The 22,381-nt window shown below is 42.8% G+C and overlaps 2 protein-coding genes across 2 annotated transcripts in view; one reads left to right on the forward strand and one right to left on the reverse strand.

Annotated features, from left to right (window-relative positions):
* Nucleotides 1–19,317, forward strand: part of CIROP (ciliated left-right organizer metallopeptidase) — a 37,768-nt gene extending 18,451 nt beyond the window's left edge. Inside the window, exons 7-15 of the mRNA XM_082243367.1 lie at nt 4,959–5,095; nt 7,101–7,275; nt 7,382–7,451; nt 8,400–8,496; nt 8,571–8,666; nt 10,724–10,846; nt 13,568–13,812; nt 17,683–17,856; nt 19,052–19,317. Of these exons, the coding sequence (XP_082099493.1) occupies nt 4,959–5,095; nt 7,101–7,275; nt 7,382–7,451; nt 8,400–8,496; nt 8,571–8,666; nt 10,724–10,846; nt 13,568–13,812; nt 17,683–17,856; nt 19,052–19,256 (1,322 nt within the window). The 3' untranslated portion in view covers nt 19,257–19,317. The remainder of the gene's footprint in view (nt 1–4,958; nt 5,096–7,100; nt 7,276–7,381; nt 7,452–8,399; nt 8,497–8,570; nt 8,667–10,723; nt 10,847–13,567; nt 13,813–17,682; nt 17,857–19,051) is intronic.
* Nucleotides 19,318–21,782: 2,465 nt separating this feature from the next.
* LOC309545581 (uncharacterized protein C14orf119 homolog) lies at nt 21,783–22,130 on the reverse strand (the record flags this gene model as incomplete). Its single annotated transcript, XM_082244811.1, has 1 exon — nt 21,783–22,130. The coding sequence occupies one exon, from the start codon at nt 22,128–22,130 to the stop codon at nt 21,783–21,785; it is 348 nt and encodes a 115-aa protein (XP_082100937.1).
* Between the last annotated feature and the right edge of the window lie 251 nt (nt 22,131–22,381).

Genomic DNA, 22,381 nt, shown 5'->3' on the forward strand with positions numbered 1-22,381 from the left:
CAGGCAGCTATTCCACACAGGAATCTGACAGGGAGCTCAGCATTTACACAGACATGCAGGGTCACACAGTCCCAGACTGACACCCAAATAGACAGATCCCCACATAGATGTACACTTACCAGTCCGGATGGCGTGGGGAGCCTTCTCCAGCGACCAAACCGCTGCACTAAGGACAGGGAGTGTCGCAGCCAGGACGCAGTGGAACTGCGGTGCGAAACCGCAATGGCGTCCAGGGAGGTAGCCACCTCACAGATAGCATCCCTGCAGCGAACAGGGATGGGTCGTTGAATATGCCAGGGAAACCTGAGCTGAACGCTCGATGGCAGGCTGGGAAGCCCCTGGCCCTGAACCCTGGGATCCAGGGAGGCCAGTCCGAGACCCAGCTCCGCATGATCATCTTCATCCGAAGAAGCTAACTAATGCTGAAAAATAACAGCTAGGTAAAAGAAAGAGAAAAAAACTCAAAATAAAATCAAAAAGAGAAAAGAGGCTGAGACTGAGAGCCCCAGCACAGAAACAGCCTTGCTACTCCTAAGCTAGGCATTAGAAACTGAGTTGGGAATGCAGGAAGCAGGGAGGTATTGACTGAGGGGACCACCCCCTAGGGGTGGGATATGCTAAAAGCTTTGATATTAACAAATTTTGTTGCCTAGCTACTCCTGCGGAGCAAAGGTCAATAACCCCATTAGTGATGAATATGAAGTGGCGGCGACTGTCGGAGGACGTAAGAGAAATATATATTTAATCAATCCTGTTAAAATCACATAGACAAATATAAACCTATATCAAAGGAAAAATAGTCATACAGAAATATTTGTGTAAAAAAACATATCCTGATCACAACAGGTGTAATGATGCACTAGTTTCCAAAGCACCCAATGCGTTTCGGGAGATACCCTTCGTCAGGGGTGTAGGTATAGGGAATACTGTGTGTACATCGTTTTTCCTATATGAAAGGCCACTGACATATCAGTGGGGTGGATAAACCCAATGGTAAACCAGTGGAGAAAACGTAGAGGAAACAACAGAAATAAAAATCAACACAAGACGGTGGACCCGGTTGTCTCCACAAAGGTCCCTGCTAAAAATAATAAACAAAGTATAAACCTTCTTGAACCAAACCAAGTTTCAGGTAAGAAGAAATAATGGGCATAGGTGATGGCCGATGATATGTATTGCTGACAGTCCAGGAGTCGTCAATGTAATATATTGTTCTGGGCCTGCGCAATGCAGGGCAGCCAGACACTTAGAGTAAATATTTGCCTAAAGTTGTCCGTCTTGTAGCTAAGCAGCTATCGGTATCTCAGAAAATTAGAATATTGTGAAAAAGTTCAATAATATAGACTCATGGTGTCACACTCTAATCGGCTATCTTACTCAAAAAACCTGTAAAGGTTTCCTGAGCCTTTAAATGGTCTCTCAGTCTGGTTCAGTAGATTACACAATTTTGGGGAGGACCGCTGACTTGAGAAATGTACAAAAGACAGTCATTGACACCATCTACAAGGAGGGTAAGTCACAAAAGGTTTTTGCTAAAAAAAGCTGGTTGTTCAGAGTGCTGTATGCAAGGAAAAAGTGTGGTAGAAAAAGGTGCACAAGCAAGAGGGATAACCGTAGCCTTGAGAGGATTGTGCAGCAAAGGCCATTCAAGAATTTGGAGGAGATTAAAGTGGTAGTTATACTCACTTAGTGCCTTATGTGCTTTATATTAGCCTCAGAACCTGTGTAATAATATGTGTCCTGGTTTAAAGGGATGAGGTGGCAACCCTACTTGGCACCTGCCCACGCTGCCAAAAGTACCAATACCTGGTTTAATGATCATAGTATCACTGTGCTTGATTGGCCAGCAAACTCGCCTGAACTAAACCCCATAGAGAATCTGTGGGGTATTGTCAAGAGGAAGATGAGAGACACCAGACCCAACAATGCAACGAGATGTAGGCCGCTATCAACCCAACCTGGGCTTCCATAACACCTCAGCAGTGCCACAGGTTGATCGCCTCCATTCCATACAACATTGATACAGTATATCATGCAAAAGGAGCCCCAACCAAGTATTGAGTGCATACTATACTGTACATAAACATACTTTTCAGTAAGCCAGCATTTCTGTATTAAAATCCTTTTTTTTTATTGGTCTTATGTAATATTCTAATTTTCTGAGATGCTGAATGTTGGGTTTTCACTAGCTGTAAGCCATAATCATCAAAATTTAAAGAAAGAAATGCTTGAAATATATCACTCTGTGTGTAATGAATCTATATAATATATGCGGTTCACTTTTTGAATTGAATTACTGAAATAAAATAACTGTTTGATGATATTCACATTTTTTGAGATGCACCTGTATATTCAGATTCCTGTGTTGCATTCAAACTCCTCAGTGAACAGTGAATCAGCCTTATTCCCATCCAGAGGTGACGTGGGAAGCAGCCAAATCAGGAAATAGCAGAGTGATCTCAAACATGGCTGGAAAAAAATGACCAATCCTTTGGTAGATATAACAATGAAAGATACCTATTTAGCAGTTTGCCTGGAGTTCTGGAATCGATTACTCGTCTACACATAATAGTGCTAGCAAATCATTTGCAATCATAGACTTTAATTTTGGTAATGTAAAGGAAGCACAAGACATTGGATAAGGACCAGTCAGTAGTAAATGGTCTGACCAAAAAATACCCATGTGTATACCAAATGAATATACAATCTATGGGGGCATATGTGTTTATATGATAGGAACAGGCTATTTGTTTACTGACTTTGGGTTATACACTGAATGTTTCCAGTGGATTTTTTTAATCTGGCTTCTTTGTTGTACTGAATTTCTCTGTAGCGACTACAATATATGCACAGCTGAGTTGGGATAACACACTGAAGTTGGCACTGTTGGACAACTGCCTTCAAATGTCTACAGGTCTTAATATTTGTAGACTATCAGATCTCATGTTCCAGTATCAACTGCTTAAATAACACTGTTGCACATCCACCACATTTATAGCTGGGAACTCTCTGGATTTGGGCTGGAGAATTCTGCTAATTAATTTGGTTACTAGGACTCTGGGCAATCTGGAATTCACTGTAGCTCAGCAGCTGATTGGCTGATTGAAGTAGTACTGCACAGCAGCCAGATTGGTGAACCAGTGCTGGAGAGGAGAGAGCTGGGGGGAGGCATTGGTTGTAGCTGGAAGCCTCAAGTGAGGGTAAGTGGAGGTGGGCATGGTGAGAGGGAGGGACATGGGGTCCTGTAATGTCACTATTGCCTGTTTTGTTGTCACATTTTAGTACTATGATGCTGTGTATGCAACAAAGTTGAGTAGACCAGCGGTTCTCAACCTGTGAGTCGCGACCCCTTTGGGGGTCAAACGACCTTTTCACAGGGATCGCCTAAGACCATCGGAAAACACAAAGTTCCGATGGTCTTAGGCAGGGAACGCACCGCGGCTCTGACACCTGAAAAAAAATGGCCGTGGCCAGCCTGACAGGTCCACTGTGCATGCGCCGCTGCCGTTTGGGAAAAGCCCATTTATGTTCGGCTATTCTCGGGCAAATGGTGCATACGTGATGACATGCTGGCACCGGGCGGCGCCATTTTTAAATGTAAGGCGCCTTACCAAACGGTAAGTGAGACTCCTCAGTGCGGTGCTGCGGGCATGGTACAGGATATTCTCCAGGAGAATCTCCTGCACCATGCCCGCAGCACTGCATCGCCTGTACCATGCCCGTAGCACTGCCTCTCCTGTAAAATGCCCCCAACTTTGCATGTACCATGCCCACAGCCCTGCATCATGCCTGCAGCCCTGCATCTCCTACACCATGCCCGCGCCCCCTGCATCTGCTGCACCATGCCCGCAGCCCCTGCATCTACTGTACCATACCCGCAGCCCCTGCATCTCCTGTACCATGCCCACAGCCCCTGCATCTTCTGCACCATGCCCGCAGCCCCTGCACCATACTCGCAGCCCCTGCATCTCCTGCACCATGCCCGCAGCCCCTGCATCTCCTGCACCATGCCCGAAGCCCCTGCATCTCCTGCACCATGCCCACAGCCCCTGCATCTCCTGCACCATGCCCACAGCCCCTGCATCTCCTGCACCATGCCCGCGGCCCCGGCATCTCCTGCACCATGCCCGAAGCCCCTGCATCTCCTGCACCATGCCCGCAGCCCCTGCATCTCCTGCACCATGCCTGCAGCCCCTGCATCATGCCTTCAGCCTCTGCATCTCCTGCACCATGCCCATGGCCCCTGCATCTCCTGCACCATGCCCGCAGCCCCTGCATCTCCTGCACCATGCCCGCATCTCCTGCACCATGCCCACGGCCCCTGCATCTCCTGTACCATGCCCGCAGCCCCTGCAAACACATCCTGCATATCAGATATTTACATTACGATCCAAAACAGTAGCAAAATGACAGTTATGAAGTATAGGAACTGTATTAAAGGGTCACGGCATTAGGAAGGTTAAAAACCACTGGAGTAGACTAAAATGAAATCCCCTGTATACCTGTCATCATGTCCCTAAAAACGCCTTGATGTTTACAACCCCCCAATTTTTAATCTATACAATGGGCTTTTCAATACTTAGCACACTGCTATAAATGCCTCCCAACCCCACAGAGTCTCAGGCTCGAGGTGTTTCTAAAAACCAAAAGGTACAGCCTTACTATTCAACGGACTGGACAGCACAGAAAATTGCAAAAGATTTCAGGCATTTTAGCCAAACAGCACTTTTGGCTTTCTGTAATAGCATGTTCTAAGAACTGAAGCTACTCCCCCCACCAATTAGATTGAAAATTGCAGGGCTAGTCTGATGCTGATTGGTGTCTGAACAAAAAAAACTTGAATTCCTAGTAGAAATGTACTGTAGCTAAAGATTACAAACATTGCCTAGGAGACATATTTTCTAAATGTAACCGGTTGTTCTGCCCTTTAGTTTTTAAGCTCTCTTTTTTATTTTCAGGAGATGTATGCTCGTCACGATCCCGTGTGACAAATACAGATGAAAATGGTCAACTACGCATTTATACTCCAACTGTAATGCAGAGAATGGGGGAACACCTAGGTGTAGGAAGCACTGGGGCACCCCTTGAGAATCAGGTATAACAACCTGCCACATAAAAATCATAATAATATACATACAGTATATTATGTGTAGCATCTACTTGCAGCTAAATTATGGGCCTGATAAACTACTTTCTACAGATTTGTAAGATTACTGTTCACAAGCCTAATACCATAGGAATACAAGAAAAGGAGCTTACAGCACCTCATACTGTAGAACCTGAAACACATTTAAACATGTCGTGTCAATCGGTACCTAGCCAATGGCAATGTGCTAAGTATAAGCAGAAATATGTACATGCTACATAAATAAATAAAATAAAATAAATAAAAGTCTTTAGTAGTAAAGTGAAGAAACCCAAAGCATTCAATCAATTCTCATCTTAAGAAAAAAAAAACCTAGAAAGAGGAAATATGTACTGTGAAAATTCTGGTTCTCTGGATGTCATACACGACTTCAGTACTTTCTGGGTCACTGACCTGGACCAACAGTGCAGATCAAGAATTATTGACCTCCCCCTGGCTATGCTTGCTGCCTTAAAACCCAATTGAACCCTCAGGCTGTATATACAGTAATGGATATGCCCTTTTTTTTCTGCTAAGTGCTAAGACAAGGATTAAAACTCTCAACTGGCAGCACTATTAGAATCAGACTGGTGCTGTAATAAACAAGCAGAAATTTAAGACCCCTTGCATAGGGGGAGTTTACTTGCTGTGCCTCCCTCCCAGGTTATGGGCATTTGTCCCTGAACCCACAGGGCCTTAAAGGCAAGTACTACTTAGTACAGTGTTCAGCTCTGTCTTTCCACAGCCTTCAGAAAGCTGCAGCTAGCGAGCTGGATGCTGCAACTGTGCCTCCTGAGCGCATTAAACATTAGGATGGCACAAAAGCTAGACGCCCCCCTGTGCAAGGGCCTTAAGCCTCGTACACACGCAACGAATTTCTGCCGACCGGTCATTCGTCTTTTGTCCAGAGTGGTGTCTGTTGGTTGGAATGTGCTCTAGACTGCACACAATTTTTTTCGTCTGACAGAATTAGGGCTCTTTCACACGGTCCGCTCCGTAGGCGGATCCGTGTTGCTCAGCGGGGATCGATCCGCGATCCCTGCTGAGCCGGCGGATGACAGCTCCATCTCCGCTTGCAGAGCGGAGAGGGAGGTGTCTCAGCACCTGCTGCCCTCTATGGGGGATCGGATGAGAGCGGACCGCTTGTCCGCTCTCATCAGATCCACTCCGATTACTGAACGGATGGAAAAATAGAGTTTCCATCCGTCCAGATTTCACGCAAAGGATCGGATGCAGATGGCAGCGGGTGTCAGCGGAGGTGTCTCCGCTGACACCCGCTGCCCCATAGAGCTGCATGGAGGATCCGATCAGATCCGCCTAAAAAACTGACAGGCGGATCTGATCGGATCGCCCGTGTGAAAGAGCCCTTATACTTCAGAAGTGATGTCATGTGTTGGATTGCTTTCTTTGTGTTCTTTCTTCTCTGAGCATGCCCAGTCTTGCTCATTAGATTTTTCCCTGTCGAAATCTGTACTGACTGCACGAAAATCAGATGTGTTTTGACTGTGGACAAAAATTTTATAGTCTGCACACCAGAATTTTTTCGGCCGAAAAGTCGGAGTCGGTTGTCGAGAGCACCATACTAACAAGCCGAAAATCGGCAGATCGGTCGTCGGACGAAAATTCCCGGCCGAATTTCGACTTGTGTGTACGGGCCTTAACTCTCTAAAATACACCCCACTAAACGACAGCTGTGCTCAGGGGGTGAGAGGGATGTTGATTAGAGCAGTGTTCAGTGGAGCATGTTGGAACCACATGAGGACCAGGTGTGATAACCCTAGTTCAACTCTCTTGGGTTGGCACCTAGCTGATTAAAAAAAAAAAAAAAAAGGAAAAACAAGGTATATTTATTATTGTATATGCTGTCTGACTCCATTGGAGTATTAAATTAGGAGGAGTACTGTCTGTACCCATATGTATATTTTTTCATCCAGTCAAATCAAATAGATAACCTCAAACCTCTTAATTTCTACAGGAAAAAGCAACTTCCTCCCATTGGGAATCAAGAATCATGCAGGGATCAATCTTGACAGCCTCTATCAACCCTCCTCACCTTACGTTCTTGGACCCCATCACACTGGCAGCCTTCCAAGATATGGGGTGGTATGAGGTGAATTCAAGCATCAGCCATCAAATTGTGTGGGGAAAAGGTGAGAATGTAGGATGTAGATTTTAGTGACATTGGGGTTTTTATTGGTAAAAAGCAGTGCTGCTGATTTGCATGTTCTATATGATAATCTATGCATTGTTTCATAGGTGCTGGGAATTCTTTTGGCCTTCCTTTCACTTGCCACAAAGCATCCGAATTTTTCTGCACAAATAAGAGGTGAATACCACTAATCGTACTGCTGTTTCTCTCAATTTTCCATTAATGTGGAACTCCAGCCAAAACATTTTGTTTTTAGTTTTGGTTAGCATGGGGAAGGGTCAAACCGTCTTTATCCACATAAAGGAAAATTTGACCTTACTAAAAAGGTAATTAGCACCATGAAGATTTGACCTCACTAAAAGGGTGATTAGTACCACAAAGATTTGACCTCACTAATGGCACTTTTCCACTGCAAGTACCGGCTCGGTTCCACTCGGCCCTGCTTGGCCCGGTTTGGTTTTTCACTGCATGGTACGGTGTTGGAACGGTTCTGTACGGTTTGCTTTTCCACTAAAGTAGGGGGTGGGATAACAACGATTCTCTGACCAATCAGTGGCTAGTAGTGACAAACAGTCAAGGCTGCATGCAAAGAATTGTGGGATATGGAACCGGTACGGCCCTCTTGGAACCACAAACGAGGTGGTACTGTTTAAGCGAGCCGTACCGTTCGGTTCCATGTAGTAGAAAAGCGCCGCCGTACCAAACCGTTCCTACACCGTACCATGCGGTACCAAGCACAAAAGCGAGCTGAACCGTTCGGTTCCATGCAGTGGAAAAGCGCAATAAAAAGGTGTATAGTACCACCTGATCAGGAAGTGAGGGGAAATCCCTCCAGTGGGACCACAAACAATGATAAAAAACACATTTCTAAATTGAAAGAAGGTTTACAGTCTTTGTCAAGCATTTGCTACTGTTGGTGTCCCTACTGTGGATAGTTCCCCAATCTGTCCTTCCCAATAATCTGTTCCACCAGGACAGGAATTAATAAAAAATTCCCAAACAAGAATCCAATCAGCAATAAAAATAAAAAAATGCCAACACTTTCCTCACACTATCCAGAACTAAAAAAAAGGCTTGGCTGGAGTTTTGCTTTAACATTCAATTATACAAATTGTATCTCATTAGTGACATTGGCTGCCACCATTTGCACCTGGATAAGGGAAACTGCTCCACTGACACGTTCCTGGATGGATGTTACATTTATAAGCCACTCCCACAAGGGGTAAGTTTTTAAAATCTAGTACTCTTGAGACAATATAGTAATATGGCCGAATAACATTCTTCAAATTTTGGCAGGGTGAATGCTGGCTGGAGAATGACAAAAAGGGATCAGAAGAAATTTATCATCACCAGAGTCGTTGCTTCTATTCAAACCTGACAAAGTTTTCAGAGGTAGCTACTTCTATTTACTGGATGCATAGTGCTTTTTCTACAACCCAATATATAGGCATTTTTCTAAGGAGCAGGACTAAGGCTAGGTTTAGACCTGTATCTAAATTGCTGATCCTCTCACCGCCTGTTTAACCCCATAATTCCCACACAAATGTATCACAGCCACGTGGTTGCAGGGAATTTGCAGTACTTCCTTATTCACTTGAATGGGTCACGAATGGGAGCACAACACATCTGATTAGTTTTATTATATTTCAATTTTATTACAAAGCTATATTTTTACCCATGGATTTGCTAGATGTAGAGGTCTAGTGCATTGCCTAAACCTAATTACCACAAGCAACCATGACATATATTGCGTCTTTTATATCCAGGATTTCGTAAAAAGTGTGGCAGTCCATGTGCGATGGTACTCACTTCCATCACTGGGAGTGAAAGACAGATACTTAATGCTTTGGATTGCTTCAAATGGGGTCTGTGTTTACACTTATGCTAATGTGTATTGAACTTCAATGTCAGAGACAGGCTCTCCCTATTGTTTGTGTATTGAGGTGGGATGTGAATTCTGTTAAGCCTGTCTGTCCCATTGTTAATTGTTAATGAACTCACATATTGTGTCTGTCCAGGTGGCTAGATGATTAGTTCAGGTTAATTATATTTCTGCATACAATTTCATCTGCATATGATAATGTAATCAGCCAACCCCTGACCTGATGGGGTAATGTGATCAGGAGGGGGATGTGCTCATGTGTGTATAAATTGAGTGTGAAACTGTTCAATAAAGGAGAAGGTTCCAGTGCAAGCTAAGTTGTCGGCTAGCTTTGTTTGGGGGTGGCTGGAATATTTGATATCTATGTTCAAGACTGAAGGAACCTGTATACTAATGGAAGCCCACAAACATAGTGTGGGTCTCGGTTCCGTTACACCATGTTTAACATAATTTGATGGACTTCTGTCGAAGGGACAAGTTGGAAAGTTTTCAGCTGATTGGCTGCAGCCGCTAATCAGTGTTTTCTGACCGCTGGCTGAACAAAAACAAAAAAAAAAAAAAAGAAAGAATTAAGGCAGTCCATTGATGACTCTTTTTTTTTTTCAACCAGCGGGTTGAACAAGCTCGAATTCCCCATCCACACATTTGAGGTGGATAGTGGAATCCTCCCTGCTGAGCCTTTATATTCTGACAGTGGGGAGGTTTCCCTGCAGTCAGAATACACTGATCAGCACTGCTGGCTATATCTGGCGGGACTGATTGAGCAGAAGTTTTACATTAGGACCGTTGTGGAGAAGTCAATTGGTAGACCAACTTTTTCACAACCACCCTACCCATACATGGATCAGAATTCGGCCAGTTTAGCAGGGACTGGCTGCATTTCAATAAATGTAAGTATTTTGATCCATGAATGATTGGCTTAACACTGTATGGCCAGCTTTACCCTGGATTGTGCCTGAGAAAAAATGGCATCCCGGAGAGAAAGAAAAATGAAGGCATTGTTAGGGTGAATACAATTATCTCTTCAGAGGTACTAAATACCTGTGTTACACTAACATATAATGCAGCATTAAGATACATAACCTGAAAAATTTTAATTTGATACTAGTTCACTTTAATATCTAAGGCTCCATTCACACCTGAGCGTATCGATTTACAGGCGTTTTTCTAAGCTTTTTTGCAGCTTCTTACAAGCTTTTTTAAAGTGATTTAGAAGTGTATTACAAGCGTTTTACAGCTCCAGGCATTTTTGTTTAGCCAATAGAAAGCACTAGGGGGAGGAAATAAAGGGTGGAGAGCTGCTAATTGAGCATTTAAGAAGCGTTTTTCTGCTCAAGTCAGGGAATCCTATTAAGGTCTATAGGGCCAAAAAGAGGCTCATGTACTTTTTGAGCTTCAGGCATTTTGCTTCAGGTGACAGAACGCTCATATGTGAACAGAGGCCATTGAAATGAATGGGATTTTGCTTTTTGGGCATTTTGGAGCTTCAGAGAATGGAGCGTTTTACAAGCTGAAAACCGCTCCGGTGTGAACAGGGCCTTATATGTTTTTCTTGTACCTTGCTCAGGCACTGAAGAAAGAAAAGGTGAAAGGTCGTTGTTATCTTCATCGTTGCTTTGGTCCAAATACATTTCAAGTCAAGGTTCAAGGATCAGAATGGACAGACTGCCCCGCTGGAGAGTGGATAAGTGTAATTTTACAGAATTTTCCATTTCTCTTTGAATCTAACAACATTCAGTTATATACTAAAACTGGCCACATTCCCATCGCTGTTTACTTATATCAGTGAATACATTTTAGGTGGAAATGGCTAAACTTACTGTTTTTATTTGGCACAGTATTATGAACCTTTGGCAAATGTGTAATTATGTAGTAATCATCCCCAATTCATTCATTTTGATTTAAAACATCCCCAATTTGACCTCATGAGTTCTGATTTGATCACAATCATATAGTTTTGGTTGGTCAGAAATAAACTATTAAAATAGACTTATCAGATTGTGAGCATGTTGTCAAGAGAAGAGCTTTCATCAAAAATCATATGAAACCATATGAAAAAGCTGTAATTGAAAGTTTAGGGCCTCATGCACTCTTGAGTGTTTAGCCCCAGTCCATGAGATCCCAGTGTTTTGGTTCAGGCAGAAGGCACATTGTTCAGCCCTGCTGCCAGCAGCTGTAATACTCTATGAGAGGTTGACAGCTGCTGCAGATGGATGGTGCACAGAGCAGTACTAACATTTTGGACAGTATGTGCCCAGGTATGAATGCTCAGAGTGCAGACTACTTGTGTTCAGGCACCCAGACTGCCGGCAGTGAGGCTGGATGGTGCACTTGCACCTTCAGCCTGATAAATGTCCAGTGTGCATGGGGTCTTAAGCTGCGGAAAGTATGCTGTGAGAATGAGCTGAGTAGATATGGCAGTGTTAAAGGGCCAAGGATCTCACTGCAGAGCTACACAGCGCTACTTTCTCCCTAGTGTGGGAAATGCTAAAATGCTGCATGTAGCTTTATCAGTAAAGTAAGCAACAGACATGATCATCTGACAGCACAGCAGTAGATTATTTTGAAAAGATATAGATATACACTATATTACCAAAAGTAGTAAAACGCCTGCCTTTACATGCACGTGAATTTTAATGCCATCCCAGTCCTAGGCCATAGTGTTCAATATTGAGCTTCAACTCTTCTGGGAAGGCTGTCCACATGGCTACCATGGTCATGGATCCCTGTAACACAGGTTCAGATCAGGTTGCTATTGGACCGCTAAAGAGGGAACCAGAAAATGACCCCTTGCTACCAGGTATCGGAGAAAAACTACACCAGTCCTTTTCATAGTGAAGAGATTCCCGAGGCATAAAACGAGCGGGGGACGGTATTTTCCACCCATACCGGGATCTTTTCCGCAACTTACCACTTACCAGTGCCAGACCCCAAGGGGCCATTCGGTAAGTGTGTGGAGCATCTGGTGTCGGATTCTTCCTCCCTCTTCCTTTCTTGCATTAAGGATGCATTTCTCCAAGCACTAAGCACTTTAATACACTGCATTGATTTGTTGCACAAATTGCACCTGCACTTTCAAGCTAAAAGAACTATAATTTTATGCTTTATATGGATTATTTTATTGTGTTATTTACAATTGCATAGACACTTTCTTGCACTGTCACTTTATTAATTGGATTGTGGTATATATCATATAAACGTTTGCACTGTTTTATGATATAATATTGAGTATTTAATTTTTGAAGATTTAATTTTGAAGATTTGTGATTTACTTTAGAATTTGCACACACTTTTCTAATTGGATTCAATTGGAAAAATGTGTGGATCTTGGACAAATGTGTGAAAAATGTCAGGTTTTTGCTGCTGTCTGGGTCCTTATTGGGAAGATATACCTCAGGACAGGAATTAAGGGAAATCTCTCCTACAGGAACAGAGCCAATAAAAAAAAGCACATATTGGTAAAGTGAGGAAGGGTTAGAGCTTCTGGCAATGTTTTCTATTGTGGTTTATGCTTTCCGGTAATGGTGATTACCATACCCCATTTATATCTTGCATGGATGGCACAGTGAAAAGGTAAGTTTCCTTACCGGGGTCATAGACAAATACAGACCTGAGAGTAATTCCATCTCCCCCACTCTAGCCAAAACCTAAACATATATTTACTTGGAGTGGGTCTTTATGCAGAACTCCAAGGGGTTTTGGCAACTCAACAAATAGATCCTAAAGGCAGGCAACCACTGCTGTGCTTTCTGTAGCCAACATATACTTAAAATGTAACCACCCTCCCCCCCCCCCCCCCAAAACGCAACTAATGACCCAACTATTATAGTTTTTCAGCTTTAAAGTGGCCATAAAGCCCCCCCCCCCCCCATACTTACCCAAGCCTGATCTTAATCCAGTGCTGTGCACAAGAGCAGCAGCTCTCTCCCTCCTCACAGGGCTGATTGATAGCAGCAGAATATTGTCTCCTGTTGCGGTCAATCGAGTCCTGTGACAAGAGGGGGGCGGGGATGAGCCCCCCCTGCCTGTGTTTATGGACACAGGCAGTGCAGCTCAGAATTAAGCCCGCACAAGTGCCCCCGATAGAAAAGTGGCTTCCTTCGGGGCACTCGCCGAAGAGGAGGAGCCAAGAGAACCGACAAGGTACCCAAGAGGAGGATCCAGGCTGCTCTGTGCAAAACCATTGCACAGAGCAGGTGAGTATAACATGTTTGTTATTAAAAAATAAATAAAGAAGGGTAAGGTTTAGAATCACTTTAAAATTCACTGGCAGTGGCAGCCCTGGTAACCTAGTATACTGTATGATTTTTAAAAACTGCATCTATCAATGACTTATTTTTTTCTACTTCTACAAATGTGTATTACTTATATATTCACGATTAAAGCCTTAACTGCCTGTTTTATCACACAGGTGGCAGGTTTTGATGGCGCGCTATTGTGCCCAGATGGACGGCTGTGTTTGGGGCTTGAAAGCCCTCTTCTCCCAACCTCTACTTCTACCGCCACCCCATCCTTTAGCATACATAAGCCTGTAACACATCAGGACATGACAGTGCAAGTGACACTTGTGCCTGGCCTTAAATGGACGCCTGAAAAGAAAATACTTCTAATAGAAGAAGTCCTTGGAGTTATTGCACACCATGCAGGAGTGCAAAGGTAAAAAAAAATCATGTAAATTATAGGTGCACACCCATGCAGGTAGATGAAATGCATAGGGGGGAATTTATCAAAACTGGAGCATGTGCATGACAACCAATCAGCTTCTATCTTTGATTTTCAAAGCTTAAAAGGCAAACCTTTTTTTTTAAATTTTGCATAGAGTAAATAATAAAGGGTTATAATTCTTTGTGAGATTTTTTTTTGCCATCTGAATATGGAGGATATGGGGGGGAATTTCCCTTCCCTTGCTGTCCCATAGCCAGTAAGTGAGAGGAAATCCCTGGTTGTCATTTTCTTTCACTTTCACCCTTGGTGAGAACGGTAAAACAGGTCAAATATAGAGGGTAAATCTCCCTAAGAGCCGGTTCACACTACCGTGACCAGAAAGTCGCCCCATGAAGGAGCGACTTTTTAGCGCGACTTGTGCACTACTTAGAAGAGACTTAAATGATAGGCGACTTTGTCTGTGGGGAATGCCTGGCTAATCTTTTTCTTCTTCCTGGAAAGTCTGATCACAGTCGCTTGAAAATAGATAAGGATCCGACTTAGAGGCGACTCCCATTGAAATCTATGTGCACAAGTCGGATAGAGGTCGCCTTTAAGTAGTACAGGAACCTTTTCTGAAGTCGGAGCGACTTCAGTAGTGCATATTAAAACGGCTCTCATTCATTTACATAGGATTTGTAATGACAAGCGACTTGGGGCGACTTGAGGTCGCACAAGTCGTGTCCCAAGTCGGAGTAGTGTGAACCGGGCCTAACAGTTACAGAGGTTTTTTTTTTCAGGTTATGTAGGGGTTCACACATCAGGACTCAATAACACACTATGTCACTGTTACATTGCAAAACAGAAAGGGTACAAGTAGCAATAATAGAAATATACAAAGAATAACATCTGTTACAGTTTTTTGTATGAAATATGGACACGTGCCACAGCTTTTTCCCTTTGAGGCAGCAAGACTGCGAAGACGAAACACAAATCTGATGGGTTCCAATTTAAAAAAAAACTATGGGTCAAAATGATGGGGGAATCAATGAAATAGGGGAAGGTATAGGGAAGAGGTTATTAGGGAAGGAAGAAGAGAGAGAGGGGGGGGGGGGGGGAGGGGAAAACATGGGGGGGGGGGAGTACAAGAGGAAATAGTTGGACAGACAGAGAGGGTGTCCACAGAAGAGTCACCAGGAACTAGTGGACATGGTGGGACTATTTAGGATTGTTAAGTATTCAGATTACAGTCAGAACTGTTCCCAGCGGAACCATCAAGTCTTATGTGCTTCAGTTTTGTCTTTCAAGGCTGAAATTAAATTCTCCATCAATTCTATATTGTTCCCCCGGCAAACCACTATGATACTATAGGGTGGGGGAGTCTGTTGTTTCCACATACTCGGGATGCAGGTCCTCGCCATGTTCAAAAGGTGAATGAGTTAATACTTGCGATAACGTTTTCTAGATAGAGGGATATGTCTGCAACTTGTTGTATTAGATGCAAAACTTGTTGCCAGAACGGGAGAATGGAAGGGTAATCACAAAACACGTGTAAGAGTGTCTTGCATCGCCAGCAAAGGTCGCTCCGTAGCAGAAAGCAAGGATAACAGGAGTCCTGTACTAACGCGATCTATATTGTGATGAATAAACTCAAGTGATAGGTGTGTTTCCAATGAGTTGTGCCAGTCCAAACTGCATTTTAGGGCATGGCAGCCCAGTTTTATTCAGTAAAAGGAAAGGTTTACCTGTACATCAGCTGCCCACACAGGGGTTTCTAACACATAACATGCATAAACAAAAATACAAAGCCACCCGGTCCACTTGTTGGCAGCTTTCTTACCCCCTTAATAACCAGGCCATTTTTTGCGAAATACGGCACTGCGTTACTTTAACTGGCAATTGCGCGGTCGTGTGACGGTGTACCCAAATATAATTGATGTCCTTTTTTCCCCACAAATAGAGCTTTCTTTTGGTGGTATTTGATCAACTCTGCGGTTTAATGTTTTTTTGCAATAAAGAGTAACAATTTAAAAAAAAAAAAAAAATAAAACATTTTTTACTTTCTGCTATAAAACACAGCCAATAATTTTTTTTTAAAAATCTATTTTTTTCCATCAGTTTAGACCAATATGTATTCTGCTACATATTTTTGGTAAAACAAAATCCCAATAAGTGCATATTGATTGGTTTGCGCAAAAGTTATAGCGTCTACAAACTAGGGGATATTTTTATGGAATTTTTATTTATTTATTTATTTTTTTACAAGTATTGGCGGTGATCAGCGATTTGTAGCGGGAATGCGACATTGCGGTGGACAAATCGGACATCTGACACTTTTTGGGGACAAGTGACATTATTACAGTGATCAGTGCTAAAAAAAAAAAAAAGCACTGTTACTGTACTAATGACACTGGCAGGGAAGGGGTGAACATCAGGGGTGATCAAAGGGGTAAGTGTGTCCCAAGGGGGAGCTTACTAAGGCTCCTTTCACACACTATGTCCGTCAAACGGACTCCGCTTTTCTCAGCGGGGGATCGGCGGAGCAGGAGCAGGAGGATGACAGCTGTGTCTCCGCGCTGTGTGCGGAGACACAGCTGTCAGTTCCCCATGCATCTCTATGGGGGAAATCGGATGGGAACGGACCATTGGTCCGTTCTCATCCGATCCGCTGGACAGATGGAAAATAGGGTTTCCATCCGTCCAGATTTGACGGATCGGATCGGGTCGGATGTCAGCGGACATGTCTCCGCTGACATCCGATGCCCCATAGGAATGCATGGGGGGACCGTTCAGATCCGCCAAAAAAACGAACAGGCGGATCTGAACGGTCGGCCTGTGTGAAAGAGGACTTACTGTGTGAGGGTTGCACTGATGATTGGGAAAAGACAGAGATCCGGGTTCCTGCTTAGCAGGAACATAAGATCTCCATCTTGTCCCCTTGCTTTGTTTACATAGGTAGTTCACTGTTCTGCCTCTCCCGGGGATGATCAAGGGTGGCCAGTGGACATCGGGTCTGCCAAACCCACTGACTGACATCCCCGCTAGCCAATCACGGCGCGATCATGCCTCTGGCAGCCAGATCGTGCCATCTAGAGGCTATTGAACGAAACCACGTACAGGTACATCGTTTCGCGGAATAGCGCCAATTTTCTGCAGTATATACACAGCGGCTGGTCGGCAAGTGGTTAAACCATCAAAGGAAGAGGGAAAAAGTTGGACCCTTAAGAAGCAGGCTTGCAATTATGGCAAGAGCAGTCTACCCATGGCCATGGTACAGTTCCATTTTAAGTCCACTTTACTTTACAAATTACCTGACCTCAAACACTTAAAAAATGGAAAGGTTTAGGCCTCATTCACATGTGCAATGATGCCTATACATTGTAAACAGGCTGTGTGTTTATAGGTCCTTAGCTAGCAGGTGCTGCATGAAGAAAGCCCATTCAAGTCTATTAGGAGGAAGTGGCTGCATGGACCCAGCCTCTTGTCCCTAATGTGACAGCCAGGGGTGCGTAAACAAATGGCCCATTCACAGTGTGTACAGGTATCAGGGCCCATGTGACAAAGGTCTAAAACAAAAAGCCATAATATTTGGACTATAAAACATGAACCTATGAACCAGAGCTGTTTTTTTTTTTTTACAGTATAAAAAAAAAAAAAAAAAAAATCAGGTTCAGGAGCCTCAATCATATTTAAACCAGTTAATTTTTCAAAAAAATCTCAAATTAGGAGCAGGTAAATGATTTACCTTTGAAGAAGGTACCATCAGATGTGCACCAGAAATATACAACTAATACATGTAAATTGTTAGCAACAATTCTAATAAAAATCATACTGTCATATATTTTTTAAATGATAATCGCTTATTGTGCTCTTTTTGTGTAGGTGCTTATTACACATATCCACAGTGCCAAATAAGGACTTGACATTTACTATTAAACCTGAAGAGCCCAGCAATTGCCCTCCACCTGCTCCAGAAACCCCACTTCATCAACTTCTGATGAACCTCACAGATCCTATAACGTACGAATCTCCTCAGTTTTCATATGTCCTCATCAGGTAAGAAAATTTAAGCTGGCCATAAATGGTGCCATATTTTTCATTCAACTATTGGGTTGAAAAAAAAAAAAAAAAAAGTCCAGATTCCTCCCTACTGGGTCATTGTATCTTGACAGCAGGCAAATCAGTACTGCAGTCTATAGTCTGCAGTGCTGATCGAGCAGCTTTTTTTTCCAACAGGATGGTTGAACAGAAGTCAATCAATAGATTGACTACTGTTCAACCACAGTGGCCATACATGGTTTGAAATTCAGCCTGTCTTTGCTGAACCAGTCAAATTTTGATCCCTGTATTGTATAGAAAGCTTTAGGCTCCTTTCACACTATCCGTCCGTCGGACGGATTCCGTTTTTCGGCGGCTCGATCCCCCGCTGAGCAGCAGCAGGACAGCTGTGTTCTCCGCGCTGTGTGCAGAGACACAGCTGTCAGCTCCCCAGTCATCTCTATGGGGGAAATCGGATGGGAACAGTCCGTCGGTCCGTTCTCATCCGATCCGATTCGCTGGACGGATGGAAAATAGGGTTTCCATCTGTCCAGATTTGACGGATCGGATCGGATGTCAGCGGACATGTCTCCGCTGCCCCATAGGAATGCATGGGGGGGACCGTTCAGATCCGCCAAAAAAAACGGACAGGCGGATCTGAACGGTCCGCCTATGTGAAAGGGGCCTTAGGCTGGGTTTACACTTATGCGAATTGAATGCAAGTTTCTCTGCATCCAATTTGCATGATGGGAGAGTGTGCCCTGTTCTCAATGGAGTCGATTCACACATCTCTGGGTGGCTGCAGAGCAGATTGCACAGGGGTCCTGTGCATCTTTGGCTCAGTTTCAGCCAAAATTTTTTCCTGATTTGTCCCTGAAAACAGAGAACAGGGATGCACTGGAACCCCTGGTGTCAGCCGCATCCGTTTCAAGTGTGAACCCAGCCTAAAGGGCCATACACACTATAAGATTTTCTGAAGACTTTTTCCTTCAGATTTACCTTTTCTATGTAGTGCAAGGGCCTGCCGGATTGCATACAAATTGAAAGTGTTTAGGTTTGACCTCATATTATATGGTTTTGGTAAATCTAAAGGAAAAAGTCTTCAGAAAATCTTATAGTGTGTATGGCCCATTACACTTTCCTAAAATGTAAGGGTTTTAGCATAATTCTAAAAAAAATCCTAATTATTCATAATGTGTTTCCATTTCTGCAGGTTCCTGGCATCTGACTCCCATCATTACCTGGTGAATCAAGATAATATTATTGGAAGCTGTGTTTGTGCCCTTTTCTGTGTATTGCTGATTATCTCCCTCCTCTGGTGCAGACACAGGGCACGGACCCGGAGTATGCAAGTGGGTGATATTTATAATGTTGAAGACAAAAATCTACAAGGTGAGCATGTGCCAGCTGCCGTCTGAAGGAGGAAAACAGCTGACTTGTGCATAAGACTCACAAGATACATCAAAGACTTTGCTTCCACATTAAGGACACCAGAAATTCTAACAATAAATGTTTGTTTTATCCCGTGAGCTATTAAGATGAAAACGACAGCCTCCTCCAATGCTTTTGAAGTGTTTGTGTAGCTAAAACTTTTTTTTTTTTAATACAGTAAAGAAGTATTAAAATCCCTATCAGCTGATCATTTGCTGTCTGTGTCCTGCTAGAAAGATCCATTTCCTCCCTGTCCTGGAAATGCAACAAAAAAACAAGAAGAAATCTAAAACCAAGGATCCATAGCAGCATGATGATGTAGATTGTGTGTGTCTGAAGCCATGTCTGTAAAAACATGTCAATCCCACTGAGCCAGGGACTGATGGACTGATCCAAGAGAGGGTTTTAACCCCCACATTCTATCCAAATCTTAAAACAAAGCATTTCCCTTTGTGTACATATTTATGTATAATCTTGGTTTTATTGTTTTTCAAGCTTTGAAAATAAGAGAGAAAAGTGAAAAACAGTCATAGTTATGGTGCAATGATACAAAAAAGCACTTAGTGTACATTTTAATCTGGTACAAACAGTCAAAGTAAGATAAAAGGTGAAGAGATGGCACTGCGAAGCAGTAAAGAAGGTATTGCACTTTTTCTGGACCAGAATGGCACTGTTCTTTTTCAGTGACTAAAAAGAGCTTCAATGTAACATAAGGAATGTAAGTTTAAAGCAGTATTAAAACCAAAAAACAAAATTGTATTAAATTGCAGCTTACCAACCCTTAGATGCAGTAGCCGCATTCGTTTTCTAGTTTTAGGTTTTTCCATTTAGATGCACCTGATGATCCAGCTAGTAAGTCTATTTTTTAACTTACTTTACCAGACCAAGCTGTCCAGCAAAAAAAAAAAAAAAAAAATTTTATATATATATATATATATATATATATATATATATATATATATATATATATATATATATATATATATATATATATATAGCGTTTTTTTTTGTAATGTTATTTTACTATATAAATCATTAAAAATGAAATATTTTTGTGTTTTCCATAGCTCTTGCTCTGTCTCTTAGTATCTTTTATGTGTTTAAATGAGTTTCTATTGTTTCAAAAGTGTGTTTAAAGACCTTAAAATGCTTTTACACGTACAGTGACAGTAAAATAAACATGCCTACAATGCATTTTAATAGGGTTTTTCTATTTCGCGGATTTTCACTTTTTGTGGCTGGGTCCGGAACGTAACCCCCGCAATGGAGGGGGGTTTACTGTATATAGTAGTTGGAAGAGTTCGGGACAAATCGTTTAAAAGGATATGTTAACCCTTTAAAATAAATGTACATCATTTTGCAGGAGAAAAAAAAAAAAAAAAGTGCATTTATTTTCTTTTTTCAACTAGGAGCCTGGAAGGCATTGCACCCATGATCAGTGATCAGCAGATCACAGGTGCCATGCAGGACTCCTGCAGACTTGTCAGCGTACGGGCAGACAGGTACACACTGACAGGAAGAGACAGTGACCTACCACAGAGCTCAACAGCGCCATGGCAGTCCAATGAGGACTACAAGCCGGTAGCAGCAAAGGCTGTCGGTACTTGTAGTTTCCCATTCCCAGAACTCTTTTTAAAAAATAGTGATAGCGGGAGGGGGGAGAAGATCCTCCGTTTGCTGTCACTAGATGCAGCGGATTGGGGAGAGGTTACATGTTCACCCTAAAAAAAAAAAAGAAATGGCTGAAAAGTGTAACATGTACCCAAAGGTGAACCTTTCCCTTAACACTGGCAGTGGTGACTTAAAATGATCTGCTTTTATTTTTGTAAAACCTTAATTGCAAAAGGAAATCCAAAAACTACTATAATAACTGATTGAAAGGCATTATCTGGAGGATCCAGATATCTGGAGATCTGTTTTCAGATATTTATTTATGCTCTATAATTTGAATGCACTTTATTGAAGGAGAGCGCTGCACTTTTTTGTGATTATCTGGAGTTAAGCTTTCATTTTTTAGAATGCAGACACCCTAAGCCCCAGTTCACACCGGTGCAACTTGGCATGCGATTTGACAGTTTAAAATTGTATGACAAGTTGTGCCTATGGAACCGTTGAAATCAGCCTGACTCCGAATTGCACCGATTTGAAAAATATTTCTGCACCATTTTTGGCAATTTCATGTGTGACTTGCATAGACATTTGTGCATGAAGTCGCACAGATGTCAGCAAGCCGCACATGAAATCGCACTGACCGGTGGCTTTGAAATAGTTTTGAAGTAACAAGATTTCAAAGCCTTTCAGTGTGAACGGGTTGTAAAGTTGAAATGCGTTAATGGTAGGATCACCAAAAGGGAGAAAAAAAAAAAAGCCTAAAAAAAATGAAAAACGAATGCAGCCACCACATCTAAGAATTGGTAAGCTGCGTCTGCAATATCACATTTTTTCTTTTGGGTTTAATACCCCTTTGACTTTTTGGCACCCATTCCTGCTGGTTTCTTTCCATGGTGGGGGAATCAGTCCTGGCTTGCTGTTCCAGTCATCTCCTTATAGAACAGCGCCACAAAATCTGGATCGAGCTGCTGCAAACGATGTATGAATTCATTCCTTTCATCCTCATCCCAGCTCTGGAACCACTGATCCCAGAGTCTTATCTGGCACTGAAATAAGCTGGGGGGTGGAGCAGAAAGGTTCAGGGAGTCCAGTCCATCAAGTAGAAGAGACAATTTGCCAGGCACAGCCTTGCACAGCAAGTCCTGAAGAAAATGTTTGCGCTGTGTTTCTGTCCATTGTGAGAACCAGTGTAAAACACATCGCATCTCCTGTGCAGGGACATATGAGATAGGGACAGCCTCTTCTGTCATTGCCTAAAAGACAAGGTCACACAATCGGGTATCTTTTCAAGATGAAAGAATACATTTTAAATAGTGATAAATTATGTTAACACTGTAATGTATTTCAAGCACGTTTGATTTGTTTAATGTGACCTAAAGCTGGACGTACACTGATGACATATGGTGATCAAAATTCGTCCAGTTCAGCAGTGACTGGCATCGATCGGTTTATCAACTTTGACCAACTTCTGTTGGAAATTTTTCCTTGATCCGCAGCTGCA

The sequence above is a fragment of the Pelophylax lessonae genome, assembly GCF_965119305.1.
Source record: "Pelophylax lessonae genome assembly, chromosome: 1".
Classification (NCBI taxonomy): Eukaryota; Metazoa; Chordata; class Amphibia; order Anura; family Ranidae; genus Pelophylax; species Pelophylax lessonae.